A 15,356-nucleotide genomic window follows, 5' to 3' on the forward strand; every position below is an offset into this window, starting at 1 on the left:
ATTCCGTATTGAGTGCCTTGCGCAACAATTTATTTATACTTTCAGATGCCGTTCCTGGCGGGAACACCGGCACCAAAACAAGCTGATCTCAATTATGAGTATCAATGAGATGAGAGCTTATAATACCACTGTTGATATCATATGTATACCATAAAGAACTGCAAAGTTTGCTAAAACTCTAAATAGCATCTGATTAATAGTTTTCAGCAAACCTGCAGAGTAAATACATAAGAATTGTGGATGAAGTTAATCAAAGATAGAGCAAAGTTACTCCTATCCCTGTAAAAGTTTATTTTTACAATGGCTTAAAAACGCAATCAGCGCTTAGTGTATTATTACGTTGTCAGTGGGGGGTTAGCCCATAGTCAAATTACTTTTAAAGTTCGGGCAGTATTGTGATGCTGCATAAGTAATGCAGCAGCTGGTGCTGGCAACGTTACCAATGTAATATAAATCAACAGATTCCAACTACTGATTCAATGGATACTCAGAAGGAGGGAGCTTTTCAAAAAGTTTTAACAACCATGTCGGCCAAGACTCATCTCATTGATACTCATAATTGAGATCAGCTTGTTTTGGTGCCGGTGTTCCCGCCAGGAACGGCATCTGAAAGTATAAATAAATTGTTGCGCAGGGCACTCAATACGGAATACAGTGCGCATGCGCAGAGTATATTATTGAATTCTGTATGAAGGAATATGAGAACATGGCTTTTACCATATGCATTAGAAGCTGATATTAGAAGATATGCTTACATAGAACACTGTGTGTATTCCTGTTACACTGTTTTGCCGAACTATTTCATCTAACAAAAAACAAACTGACGATTTGAGTTTGAGATAGAGACATAACCCTCTACACTGATGATTTGTGTTTAATAAAGAGGACTGTCTCTCCATTATATATGTGCATATAAGCAGCAGTAATACAACTAACATACAAAGGAGACACTATCTTCTTATTATCTGATATCTACTTAAGATAGAGACATTCTTGATACTTCTGAATGTACCAACCACCAGCTCTTTCTTTCTATAAGGATTTATATCTATTTTTATTATTAGACTATGATTATTAATAAAATGTAATTTTAACTGCTTAATATCCAGCTGTACTTTTGACCTTGTTATTTTATAAAAATGGTATGCAGTGCGCCACTAATAGGGACCCTTTTTAGTGTACTTTGTCTATTAAGTACACTTACCTAGTAATTGCACACTAATAAGCCATAAAGGTTAAAGTTATACACCACAATCATACAAACCTTTTTAACAGAGAATTGCTCAATTTGGTTGTTCTTCCTTTTGAAAAACTTCTGGACATCTTTGAACACGTCATGTGCCCCGTTCACATCTCCGGTGGCACCCTGACATACTGGGCACACAGAAACAAGCTGTTAAAATATGCTAGTTCTCAACCTAAAACATAACATTAGCGTTTGTAAATGTTGCATCTTCTCCGAGAGCCTCTTCTACATTATATAGTACACAAGTATAAAAGCTGTGATGGTCCTGGAAAAGTATTCATTCTGTGTAGGTTGGACGTACAAGAGAGTACTTTACAGGTCCACTGTAAATTGTGTTTACAGAGTTTTTGTAGCTTCATGCATCCTCAGAGACAACAAAAGGTATCAGTGCCTGCTGTAAATCTATATACTTTACACAATAAAGATAGGGAAGGAAGCAAACCAAATGTTGGTGCGAGTCTGTTGACTATTTAGACATGGTCAGTGCTTCTGAATGTTGCTACATTGTTGATAATATGGGTTGGCATTAGGGGCATCTGTTTATTAACTAGGTAATGAGTGCAAATAGTGGGGTGCTTTGAACCCATTCTTTTCAGTTCTCTCTGTTATACATATACTGTTTACCTCCCTTACACCTAACCTTTGACAATTAGGACAAATAAGATATAGATGAGCAGTTATATTACCTTCATTGTTGATAATATGTAACCAAAACAAAATAGAGGGCTCCCAAAAAGAAATTCACTTCGTTGCACACCACCAAATAAATAAATATTTAGAAAATAACTTTATTCAAAAAGAGGGTTACATAAACATATATCACTGTATAAATAGAACCAGTGATTACAATATATGACATTTGTGGGCAGCGTAGCTACTTGGGCATCACTAGTTAAACTGGTTGAAAAAATACCAGCTGTGAAGCACTAAGGGGAGAGACGATTATTAATCTCATATCGTCTCAAAATATATGGCTGAAAGGCCTGGTTAGAACATAAATAACCAGGTGCACAATGGTGATGATAGTAAAGTCACCAATGTATAAAGCCAATCGGTGATTGACAATGATATATAACTATAGTAGTAGCCACCAGAGTATTAGCAGAAGCACTACATAAATACCTATAGAAATATGAGTCAACGCAGGTAGAGATAGATCTGGTCTCTCTGTGCTAGTATAGTGGCTGGTGTATAATAGTTACCAGCTAATAAATACACCTGATACAGTGTATAGCGAGATGACACATCACTATAAGCTATAGGAGTAAGTGTGATAATGATATTGGGTAAATGCCTAATCACAGCACCAAATATAGCCTGATGGTGTTAACTGTTGTAGGATCAGAGTATAACTGCCACTGCACGGGGACCAGCTAATCAATGATTAAACTGAGCCTGCCTGGAAATCAACCAAATTAATACAAAGTAGCAAGCGATTCTTGCTACTTTGTATCTACGAGTACTGTGGGGAGGAACCTCGCTCAGGTCCCTTTTAAGAGGCGCACAGCAAACCTTTATAGTATAATGTGGTCAGGGGTGAATAAATATGCATAAAATAAAAAAGGTTTATTAAATAACTTCGTTAAAATCGTGTTGTGTAGTGTGATGTATATGACACAGATAAAAATAGACTGGTTAAGTCTATAGTACTACTCAGTTATCCTATTCACTACCAATGGTGAACAATGCTAAAGAGATGGTTATACTAAAGTGGCACTCATAGGAGAGCTATCAGGGTGTGAAGTGTTGCTGCTTGTAGCTGATCACTGAGTCCAGACTAAATGGTGTACATCCGTTGCTATCGGTGCTAAGCCTCACATAGGTGACCTGAGTATGCAGGGGATATCTGCTAGCAGTGAATAGCCCGTAGGTAAAGGCTCTCAATGGGCTGGACCCTGTGCATATGTCATGGACGTGGTCACGGTAGGGTCCTGAAGGCATACACCCAGCCAAAAAGGTAAGTAAAATGGCTGTAACCTACAGGCAGTGTCTTATACTGTAGGGCTAACAGCACGTATGTTATAATGTTTAATTGCTCTGTAGCACCTGGACTGGTGGAGATATGGTGTTCTGCACAGTGGTACTGTGTTTTTTATTATTGGAGAGATCCTTCACTGCGCATGTGTCACAGTGTGCTTGCGTAGATCAATACTTTGCGCATCGGAGCAGGTGAGATCGGTACACAGTGAAAATCACCACTGAAAAACGGGTCAGGTTTTCACTACAGATATATGCAGTTTTTACCCTGGAGCCTAGTATGCTCTCAAAACAGGACAGAGGGCTAAAATAACAGTTTTTTTATTAGATACTTTGTATCTATCCACAGTGTGCACCTGCCATTCACTTATAATTATCACCTTTATTATTTGGCCTATTAGTTAGAGGATTTAGTTGATCATTCACCTTCGTTTGTCTTTTTTGCGTTTCCTATTGGGGATATTTCAATATCCCCCTTGGCATTTGATCCTTATCTTCGTACATGTCATGCCCGGTTATCTCACAGTGGTATGGATACCACTAAATGGCAACATGAGGCAAAAAATGTGTTCTCTAAAGAGCCCATTAATATTTCAGATGAGAATCCTGATATCATAGAATATTTTCGTAATATTTCCAAACTCCTACGCACACAAACTCAGGTGTGATGGGAAGTTACTAGTTTGCAAATCTACATAGAACATAACATGATCCCACGAGGTCTTACCTAAAAATGCACCCCGCACACCATATTACTGAAGTGGATTTTATAAAGCGGTGGGAGACAATACTATCTAATTGTTCAAAGGAGCTTATGACCGTTAATTGATCATGAAAAAACTAGACTGGAAACAAATAACTCTGAACTTGATACCACACTGAAAGATCTAGCCAAGTTCAACAAGTTAGAGGATTTGACCGAACATGAACATCAGTTAGAAACCAATATGGACAAATTTAATAAAGAACTGAAAGACAGAAAGCGTCAAAAATGTATTCGTGATAGTAGAGACTATGAACTGGGCACTGTGTATAAATATCCCTCCAAAACCAATAAAAGAGGTAACATGACAGATTATTCATCATCTTAGGCAGAGATGTCAGAGGTTGAAATGTCACAACCTAAAACACGGGGTTTCTCAAACAGCAAAAAACAATCATCAACTTTGGCTTAACATGCGGATGATTTTTTTTAGGCCTTTCCCAGCAAAACCCGCAGAGACATAAAGAACCCTGCGAGAAAGAAAGGTCCAGCAGTCTTGGAAAAAGTGTCTGAGTCAATCACTGATAATTTACAGATTTTTAATTTATCAAAGAACACTTTTAGCCAAGACCAATTGAACTTGCTAAAGAAGGGACTCTCCCTTTTCCCCTAACTCTGACTTCAACTTATTTGAATGGGTCAAGGATGTCAATCTGTTCGGGAGGCGACTTCTATTGCATACATTTCACAACAAACGTGCTAATGAGAATCAGGAGAGTCCAAACATCCTAGATAGGCAAACCTTTGACATTGTCTTATCATTATACGAACAGAATGAGATGACAGATACACATTTTACTGGCCCATTCACTGATCTCAAGAACAGGAGTCACTTTACACCACCACTCAGTTTATATCCAGCGGTTGATTTCTTTATCTCTTCTGTGACCAGATATTTAGAAGCTTAACCCTCTCATTATATCTCCTAATAACCTATCAACAGATGAGAGACATGGTCTAAAGGAATTAATGACCAATACCACCTTCACAATTAAACCGTCCGATAAAGGCGGCAATATCGTCATTATGGATACCGATGCATATGTAACGGAGAACAAGAGACTATTGTGTGATACAGACTGTTATGTCATTCTTGACAGTAGTCCCAAATCGCAATATAAGCAGGAACTCACTACAATCTTGCTAAAAGGTCTTGATGATGAACTAATCACTAAACAGGAATATGACTTCTTGCTTCCTAAAGCTTCGACTGTAACGACTTTTTATAGCTTACCCAAAGTGCATAAGAACCAGCATCATCCACCCGATCGACCAATAGTGTCCGGTAACAATTGCCTTACTGAAGGCTGCAGTGTCTATGTTGACAAAGTTTTACGTATCTTTGTCACTAGTTTACCATCTTACGTTCAAGATACCAAAGACACTCTAAGCAGACTAAGTGGCATTATTGTTACCAAAGACACTATAATTGCCAGTCTAGATGTGGAATACTAGTATAAAGCGATTCCACATCAGAATGGCCTGGCAGCAGTTGCTTATTACCTGTTTACCAACGATTGTCGGTTTAACAAACATAACCAGTTCACTCTTTACCTTCTTGGCTATGTACTAACACACAACTATTTTGTGTTCGATGGTAGTTATTACCACCAGATCCAAGGTACAGCTATGGGTACCGCCTGTGCACCCACTTATGCAACCTGTACCTTGGCTGGTGGGAATACTCATTTTGTTTGCGATGCGTTATCTATGTATACTGAACACATTGAATTGTGGATCAGATACATAGATGACATTCTCATCCTTTGGGTCCCAGCTCATTGTTCACGGCCTTTGTCGACTGTCACAATGACAACACGCTTAATTTGAAACTGACAACTGTAACCAGTCAGTCATCAATTACCTTTTTAGATTTTGATATTTATGTCGATCAAGACATGAATATACAAAACTAAGGTGTTTCGCAAAAGTACTGCTACTAACAGTCTTTTGCTGGGTCAAAGCCAGCATCCCTCGACATTAATATCTGGTTTTCCAACTGGACAGTACCTTCACCTTTGAAGAAACTGTTCCACCTTGGATGAATGTAAGATTCAGTCCGAAGAATTGAGGGACAGATTTGTGGCTCGTGGTTACAATCCTAACAGTCTCAAGCGATTATATCATTGCGCATTATATAGCAACAGGGACAGTCTACTATCTAATAAAATCCAGAAAGTGAAAAAACAATAAGGTGCATTGGTACTTTTAATAGAAGATGGGGGGGCCATTAAAAAGATCTTCACAAGACATTGGCATCTACAGTATTGCTCTCAGACCTCAAAGAGGTCTTGGGGCCGACCCCTACCATCACGAGCAGATGTTCTAAAAATCTACGGGACCATCTGGTCCACAGCCATCACCAGAGACACAGAAGTTTAAATTGGCTGAGCACCCCAGTGAAGGGGATGTTTAAATGCCACGGTTGCAAAGCCTGTAAATACGTTCTACCGGCAAAAACCTTTGTCAACCAGACAGAACACGTGAATTCTATCAAACACGCTACTGATACGCCTGTTGCAAGGCATGTTACTTTACAACACAATGGTGAAGTGACTTGCCTCACTTTTATGGGCATTTATCATCTTAAATGTCCCAGTAGAGGGGACAACACAGATAAAATGCTGCTTCGTATTGAGGCTGAGTGGATTTATATATTAAAAACACGAAGCCCAAATGACCTTAATGAGGGATTCACCTTCTCTTCGTTTATTGATGGACTCCTTTTTCTGTCTACCATCAGACGTTCATTTTAACTATCCTTTGCTGCCATAAATGTTAGGTTACTAGCCTACTAGCTTTGCAGTAATGCTACTCATACACTTTGCGTTAACCGGCCATGTTATGACCATATATTTATGTATGTACATATTTATAATTATTTTTCCTATTAATGACTATATCAACTTCTAAATATGCCGAATTAACAATAGTTACTCATGAGAGTAATACAGTGACATGATATATTTAGTGTTCTAATGACCCTTAAGTCCTTTTGATGTGTAAGCTCAGTAATATGACTACAATTATGAGGTATCATGAAGAATAGTAACCTATTGCACCTTTATGTATTGGTCTTGCAAAGCACACTGTTAATCAATCAGGTGACATACTGTATGCACATTATATTTGTCAAATCCATTTTATGTGAGTTCATGCATGCTCATTACCATCGCTTAGAGTTTCATCAAAAAGTATCAGCATGTCTTAATACGCGTTTACACATTGTGTACTGACATTTAGTTGACTATCAGGCCACACATGCGCACATTTGTATCGGTGGAAATGGATGTTTGGCTACGCATGTGCATTGACGAAAGACTCTGTTTTACTGATATCTTTGCGCATGCGCTGTGTGAGGCAGAAGAGTTACTTACCATGCCTCCTTATTTTCCTCATAACCTAAGTACCTGCTATGCGCAGTACACTGACAAGTACTTGTCTGCCTCAATCAGGCCACGCATGCGCATAACTCTACTATCACCATGTGTGTTAGGTTACACATGCGCAGGATATTTCTCCTGCAACTGATCATCTTCTCGCGCATATTCAGCGCACTCTGTACATTGACCACCCGATTCGATCAGGCCACGTATGCGAATGATTTCAGTATCAAAATGCCTGTGATATGCGCAAGGTCTGATCTTTCCGCGCATGCGCATTATCCTGTTTATCCGTGACCATAGTTACCAATCCCTTTAAATACCTCCGTTTCTGAGCCCTTCGCTAACCTTCCCCTGATGAAGATCCGTAGTCGAGGGAAACGTGCGTCGGGCACGTCACCAGACACCGCAATGGGTCTGTTTTAATGATATATGGCGGTTCTTGCTACTTTGTATTAATTTGGTTGATTTCCAGGCAGGCTCAGTTTAATCATTGATTAGCTGGTCCTCGTGTAGTGGCAGTTACACTCTGATCCTACAACAGTTAACACCATCAGGCTATATTTGGTGCTGTGATTAGGCATTTACCCAATATCATTATCACACTTACTCCTATAGCTTATAGTGATGTGTCATCTCGCTATACACTGTATCAGGTGTATTTATTAGCCGGTAACCATTGTATACCAGCCACTATACTAGCACAGAGAGACCAGATCTATCTCTACCTGTGTTGACTCATATTTCTATAGGTATTTATGTAGTGCTTCTGCTAATACTCATGGTGGCTACTACTATAGTTATATATATCATTGTCAATCACCCATTGGCTTTATACATTGGTGACTTTACTATCATCACCATTGTGAACCTGGTTATTTATGTTCTAACCAGGCCTTTCAGCCATATATTTTGAGACGATATGAGATTAATAATCGTCTCTCCCCTTATTGCTTCACAGCTGGTATTTTTTCAACCAGTTTAACTAGTGATGCCCAAGTAGCTACGCTGCCCACAAATGTCATATATTGTAATCACTGGTTCTATTTATACAGTGATATATGTTTTATGTAACCCTCTTTTTGAATAAAGTTGTTTTCTAAATATTTATTTATTTGGTGGTGTGCAACTAAGTGGATTTCTTTTTGGGAGCCCTCAGCTGTTCTCTCTTTTGTTTTGTGTAGCTTTACCTATCCACAGTGTGTACCTGCCATTCACTTATAATTATCACCTTTATTATTTGGTCTATTAGTTAGAGGATTATGGAAGTGTAGGCAGGACAATACCAACCTGCCGTGAGATAAGCATAGTAACACTGTGACCATCGGGATTCATTTTTTAGTCTTTCAAAAGACTGAAAGGCATCCTTGAAGTTCATTTCTATCATGCTGCACCAACCTAGAAATAAAGAGGAATAAACCTTCATTAACGTTTATTGGTTACTGTCCATAGGTGGCACTGTAACCTGCTTAATGACTGGTCTCAATTATACATATTTAACACACGTTAAAAGCTGCAGTTCAGGCAATATCCTGCATGTGTGTATTTTTTAATAAATCAGTTCTGTAGTAAGAAAAAATACTTTTAGCATTTTCTGTTTAAAAAAAAAAACAACTTTGAAAGACCAATTTCTTGTATTCTATTTTAACAAGCATGCTTGTTCCCATAGCAACGATTTACATTCCCCATATTTAAAGATGTCGGCAAACTTTGCCGTTCAATAGACGGAGAACGAATTAACCGGCAGCTATGCAGTTCTTTAGGTAATTAGAGATTGCCCACATGAAACTATTGAAGTAAAAAAATAAATTAAAAAAAAAAAAAAAAAAAGACTGAACTGCAGCTTTAAGCAGTTGTGGTTCAAAGTCTATGGTATTCTCAAACATTTTAGGTCTTATAAAGTTAAGAATCTGAGTAGGGGTTGTCACCAAAGGAAGCATCATTCACATGCTACAAAAATACCTTCATCGCTAAATCAGTAAGTAAAGCAATATTAAGAAATAATATTGTTTTGCAACACGATAAACAAATACATGAAAACATTCTTGCTTTCTGCCCAGTGCAATCTCCTTTCTACCCCATTAGCTGGTTTCCCAGCAAACACTGTCCTGAACCTCTAACTCTTTTATGCCTAAGTATATGATGAGCATTTTTTTAGGCACTACAACCCTTACACTTAACTGTATTCATGTCGTCTCTGTGCTCAGGTGGTTTGTTTTTTTAATCATCCAAAAATATATGATCATTTATTATATGCAAAAAAGAATTCCATGGAAGAGGGATATTACAAAAACCGAAAGTGAAAAAAAGAGTGACCACGATTACAGAAAATACTATATTACAGCTCTCCTTAATAGCATATACTCTCTTAAGGCTCCTACAGTATTTATGTGTAAACAAAATTATCTATACAAAATCCACCAGCAAAAATTTCCTATAGCTCTTATCTTCAGGTAAAGTGCTTATTTGCCCACAAAGTGCACAATGTAGCAAGCCTCAGCAGGAATATATATCCTGCTTCGTTGCAACTTGAAATGGTGATGTACTCTACTGTACTTATATAGAGATTTTGCCAACAATTTTCACAATTCTCAACTTTATTCATCACACACACACACACACACACACACACACACACACACACACACACACACACACACACGTCTCTTCAGTGCAGCACATGTTGCCAGGAAAAATACACAGAGGAAAAAGAAGAGTAGGGAATTAAATGCAGAGATGAGGATATATAATAAGCAGTCTCATACAGATAGTTAAAATAATGAAACATATTGTAGCGGGGTCTGCTGGTGGTTCAGAGCTCATGGTCTGTTGCAGTTTTGTTTTAACCCTTTGCGGTGTTATGTCGGAATATATCCGACAAAATATTTTACCGCTTGTGGTCCAATGTCGGATCTGGAGGAGGGAAGAGGTGGAGCGAGGCGCCGGCAGCCGCACACGTCCCCCGCAGCCACCGTACATCCCCAGCATTCCCCTTGCACTTCTCCAAGCAGCCGCACTGATCTATCCCCCCCCCCCCGGCCCCGCACCGATCCCTGCAGGCAGCCCCACAATGCCCCAGCAGCTGAGGTAGGGGGTTAGGGGGGGGGGCTGTGAGTGTGCTGTGAGTGTGCGCAGTGTGCTGTGAGTGTGTGCGGATCGCGCTATAACGGGGTTGAGCTGTATGTGGTTTTTTTTCCCGAAAATTAAATTAGACCTGCTGGCGCACTTGGTGAAAATGAATTGGACCGCAAAGGGTTAAGGAGCTTTATGCAGTCATGACAGAGTCTGCATCAGAGAGCCACCATTCACGCTGATCTTATATCCGAAGCATGTATCATATTTTTATAATGGAATACACGTTTGGCATGGTAAAACATTTTTATAAAAATGTATCATGGTTGAACGGGGTGCAATATGTCACTCGGTCATCATTACTTCCGTTTTTCTTATATCCATCTTCCGTGTGCTACTTTTTTGTATATAATAACTGATATATATATATATTTGCATAATAAAAAAACCCCAGAGTGAACCTGGGCAACAGTGTGATAACGTTCCATTTGTATTCCAATATGCTGGTCTGTAAACAATTTTGGTGTAACAGAAGACCTGAAGAGGAACGGGACAGAATCTCGGTCAGGCCTCGGACATAGTGATTTCTCCCGCGCGGAGGCTGAGGGGAAGCGGGTGCTTCCCCTGGCCATACTAAACGGGCCGTGGGGGGCATGCCTGGGTGCTTCACGGAGCTCGTTCACCCTCATTGGGCGAACCAATCACGTGACCGGCCTGTCCCACCATGAAATCAGTTTGAACGCCCCCTACTGCTTACGCGCACACGCGCCTGCACGTCTCATGGATGCGAACACTGCCTTAAGGCAGTGTGTTCGCTGAGCGTGTGCCATGTCCGAGGCCTCACACAGTTGATTGGGAGTCAGTTGGCAGATATACTATTCTTTGTTGACTTTCGGCTATTGCTGGAAAAAGAAAATGAAATACCAGGACAGAAATGTAAAAAAAAGGATTGATAGTTTGTTCCCGGTCAACGTGAGCACTATGCTTCTACCTGTGTTATTGGCTGCACTGATTCATGGCACAATTGCAGGGCCGGACTAAGGCTTTGGGAGGGCCATGGCACTTAAGACAGGGGGATCCTTGTGGTCTTGTCCACATGTCCAGCACATATTGTCATCATGACATGCCTGTCACTCTCCCTGTGCCCCTTTGTCTGTTTGTCTCTCTCTCTGTGTCCCCTTGTCCATATTTCTCCCTGTGTCCCTTTGCTTAACTCTCCTCCTCTGTGCCGACTTGTCTGTCTCTCTAAGCCCACTTGTCTGTCTCTCTTCCCGTTCCCCTTGTCTGTCTCTCTATGTGCCACCTTGTATGTATGTACAATTTCTCTCAACCCCCTTGTCTGCCTGACTCCCTCAGTGCCCCCTTGTCAGGATGTCCCTCTGCCCCCTTGTCTGTTTGTCTCCTTTCAGTACCTGTAGTTTTCTTATGCCTTGTTCTGGTTTGTTTTTTCAAATCTGTCCCGCCTGGCTCATCTTCTGATTGGCCCTTACCTCCCCCTTTGTCCCGCCCCCCAATGCTTCCGATTGGTCCTCTCTTATGTCATATGTTTCCCTCCTCTGCACATTCCTGCAGGACTCTAGCCCTGGGCCAGATACACCAACCAGCAGGGGGCCCCATGAACAGGTGTGCCCCCACCTTAATCCGGCCCTGCACAATGGTAGGGTTGGTGTATGTTATTAAGATGCAAAAATCACAAAACATTCTGCAACTGGCCAATAAACAAAGATAACACCCACTCAATAAATAGCAATAACCTAATGCTGGGAGTGGGAGAACAGATACGAATTCATAACAAATTGGTGGTGTTTATATATTATTCCGATGCTTACCAATTTCATATAGACAAACATGCTGTATCTCCCTTTGCTCTGTTGCAAGTTCCAGAGCAGTGTGGAATGAGGTCAAGGCACTGTTTATTTGACACTATGATAGAAACACAAGTGGTTAGGATTTCAGGCCTAAATATACAAAGCTGTTAAATATAAGTATTTTTATAACACTACTGATGAACATGGTAAATAAGATGTTACACCGTTTATGCCTTCACAATATTGCAACCCAAGCTCCATTTTTGTAATGTGTGAACGATAAGATGAGTCTAAAAAAACTATTAAACATAGGTCTAAAAAATAAATCTAAATGCAATGATCAACTATCACAGACTATGCAGTATAAACGTTTCTCTCTAAAGCGCTGGTTTGTGCCCAAATGAGGAAATAATGATGTAGTGAATGTAATGATGTAGTGAAAAATGTCAGCATTCAAACATTTGTTTTTAGATTAAAAAGGTGCTTCAAATTGCATTACTATTTCTCGGAAATTGGAAAGAACTGAAGTAAAAAAAACAAAAAACAACTAATAAAGGGCAATTAACATAAAATACATTATTTTTTAACTGACTTCATGGGATCTGATTTTCACATGTACGTAATCAATTTGTCAGGAGTACAAAATGTGCCTCAAATGTTAATTGAAACACCCACCATAACAGCGTCACAAGCGGAACAGAGAGGACCAAAACGTGCACAGCAATAAACTCGGTGATTCAGATACTTGAATCTTAGTCAGATCCGAACACCTACATGAAAATGTTTGGCAGCCCTTTCCAATAGCAGGAATATCATCGTCGTTTATTTTGGGAGTGAAAACACTCCTCCACTTAAGGTAGATATACACCTGAGCTCTGGCGGTGGCGAGTTCCAGACCTCTGAAGCTGCACACGAGAAGACCCAGCCGCCCGGCGAAGGGTGCAGTACCCATGTCATGAAAAGGCGGACCCCCCCTGAGGACCTGAGATCATAGCCAGGATCCCTCCGCGGCTTCAAACGAGACTGCAGATAGGCAGGCCCTTGACCTTGCACGGTTTTAATGGCCGCTATATGGTGGTATAATCACGTCACCCCTTACCACTTCGTTAGCACTTTCTGAAACACTCCGTGTTAACGATATCCGTTTTCATGCAGCATTGAGGGTTAACAGGATGGATGTTAATATTAGAGTGTAAGCTCCCTGGGGCTGGAGTTTCCTTTCCTATTGTCTGATTTTGCTTGCTGCACTTATTGCCTTATTTCCCTGTATTGTATTTCCTCTTTTGTAAAGCACAGCGTACACTGCGGGAGACCAAAGGAGGCGGTGAAGGAAAGGAGATGAGGCAGCTGGAGTATGAGGATTGTCAACTGGATTATTAGAGTACACTATAATGAGAGCGGGGGAGTCAGAAGAGAGGAAGTGTGGAAGCGAGGCAGCAAATATGTTTAAGAACCGGGGGTAGTTCCAGGGGGATGGTAGATGACAGCAACATCGTGAAGCGCGTGCTTCAAATGAGAGGGAAGGACAGCGGTGCATAGCTTTAAAAGTGCAGAGAGGAGCAAGCATAATGAATACTTCATAGTGCTATGACTGTTTCCTGGTTGACTAAAGGAGAGGCCACAGTAAGTAAAGCAGGTGAGCGTGTATCAGAGGAGGCGAGACGGTGATTGGGTCATGTCTCAGCGATGGCTAATTGGTTGAAAGAGTTAGAGAGGAATAGGTTGCAAACTGCAGTAAGTTATTAGATGCCACTGATATTTGTAAAGGCTGAGCATATAATATATATATATATATATATATATATATATATATATATATATATATTGATAGATAGATAGCTATATATGCTCAGCCTTTAAAATATATCTGTGTGTGTGTGTGTGTGTGTTATTTATTAAAAAGTTATATATTTATTAAAAAGAATGGGGGAGTGCAAACATAAGTATAGTGAGAGAAAAAAGGTTGGTATTTAGCCCAGTTCCTACTGGTATGTTTTACAAGCCAAGGGTTAGTGTGTGTATTTATATGCAGTGATGTTAGACAATGTTAGATTTGAGATATGTTTTCTCCTCTATTTTGCAGATTGTGTCCAGGTTATTGGTGGCATGTTATGCTGCTTGGACTACACAGCGTGCTCTATTAGGGGTTACCCCTTGTTTCATTTTCCTAAGTTCCCTAGCTCAACTCTCATATCTTGCTCTACCCCAACCCACAACTCCCTCCCCCCCCCTTCAACACCCGCGCCCGCCATCCCCCACCCCCTCCGCTCTCCCTCCTTCATTCCCGCTCCCTTCCCCGCTGTGTGCCAAAGAATGGAGTTGACAAGATACGAATGGGTGATGTATGTATTGCCTCTTAAAACAGAATTCTTCAGAACAATAACTGGACAACCCATGTAGCAATGAAACGAAGCACGCAGGAAGTGGAGTACCTCTAATCGTTGTATTCTTCCCTTGAAGAACATAAATAAAGACGAGTTTGGGTAGGCCGATTCCTTCTTGTGAAGAATCTCCTTTGCCTCTTTTAGTCCTCCTTGGTTATCACTCCCATCCAGTGCAAAAAACGGACGTACTACCGTGTGGTACCACAACAAGGCTAATCTGAAGGAAATAAAGGGTGAGCACATGTTGAAGTTACATGATAAAATCATTACAAGAAACAAATGTAGCTGTGCAAATAGATAAAAAACAAACGGTACTCCATACCAATACCAACCAAAACACTTCTCTCACTGCTTGATTTTAAACATCCCTCTTGTTATAAGAGGAAGCTTCAACAAAGCGAATGTGTCCCAAGCAGAAGAAAACATTTTTCGGCACTGCATCTCCACATGCTCCATACAGAACTTCAATGTTCAACCTGCTGTACAACAGTGACCCACAGCGCTGGCTGTTTAGACGTATTTGTTTCTTACGTAACTCGGTGCTTGGTAGTTGCTGGCCCGGTCAGTGATGGGTTTAAGGCAGGGGTGGGCAACTCCAGTCCTCAAGGGCCACCAGCAGTTCACGTTTTCAGGATATCCCTGGTTCAGCATAGGTGGCTCAATCAGTGGCTCAGACTTCGACAGCCACCTGTGCTGAGGCTGGGATACCCTGAGGTCTGGAGT

At 40.5% G+C, this 15,356-nt stretch overlaps 1 protein-coding gene across 2 annotated transcripts in view; it reads right to left on the reverse strand.

The window, feature by feature from the left end:
- Positions 1-15,356, reverse strand: part of TTC39C (tetratricopeptide repeat domain 39C) — a 108,971-nt gene that overhangs the window by 19,186 nt on the left and 74,429 nt on the right. For both annotated transcript variants that reach the window (XM_075584992.1, XM_075584989.1), the window contains 4 exons: positions 14,682-14,850; positions 12,271-12,364; positions 8,660-8,767; positions 1,265-1,374 (listed from right to left, as the gene is read on the reverse strand). In XM_075584992.1, the coding sequence (XP_075441107.1) occupies positions 1,265-1,374; positions 8,660-8,767; positions 12,271-12,364; positions 14,682-14,850 (481 nt within the window). The remainder of the gene's footprint in view (positions 1-1,264; positions 1,375-8,659; positions 8,768-12,270; positions 12,365-14,681; positions 14,851-15,356) is intronic.

This window comes from Ascaphus truei, chromosome 2, assembly GCF_040206685.1.
Source record: "Ascaphus truei isolate aAscTru1 chromosome 2, aAscTru1.hap1, whole genome shotgun sequence".
NCBI classification, from domain to species: domain Eukaryota; kingdom Metazoa; phylum Chordata; class Amphibia; order Anura; family Ascaphidae; genus Ascaphus; species Ascaphus truei.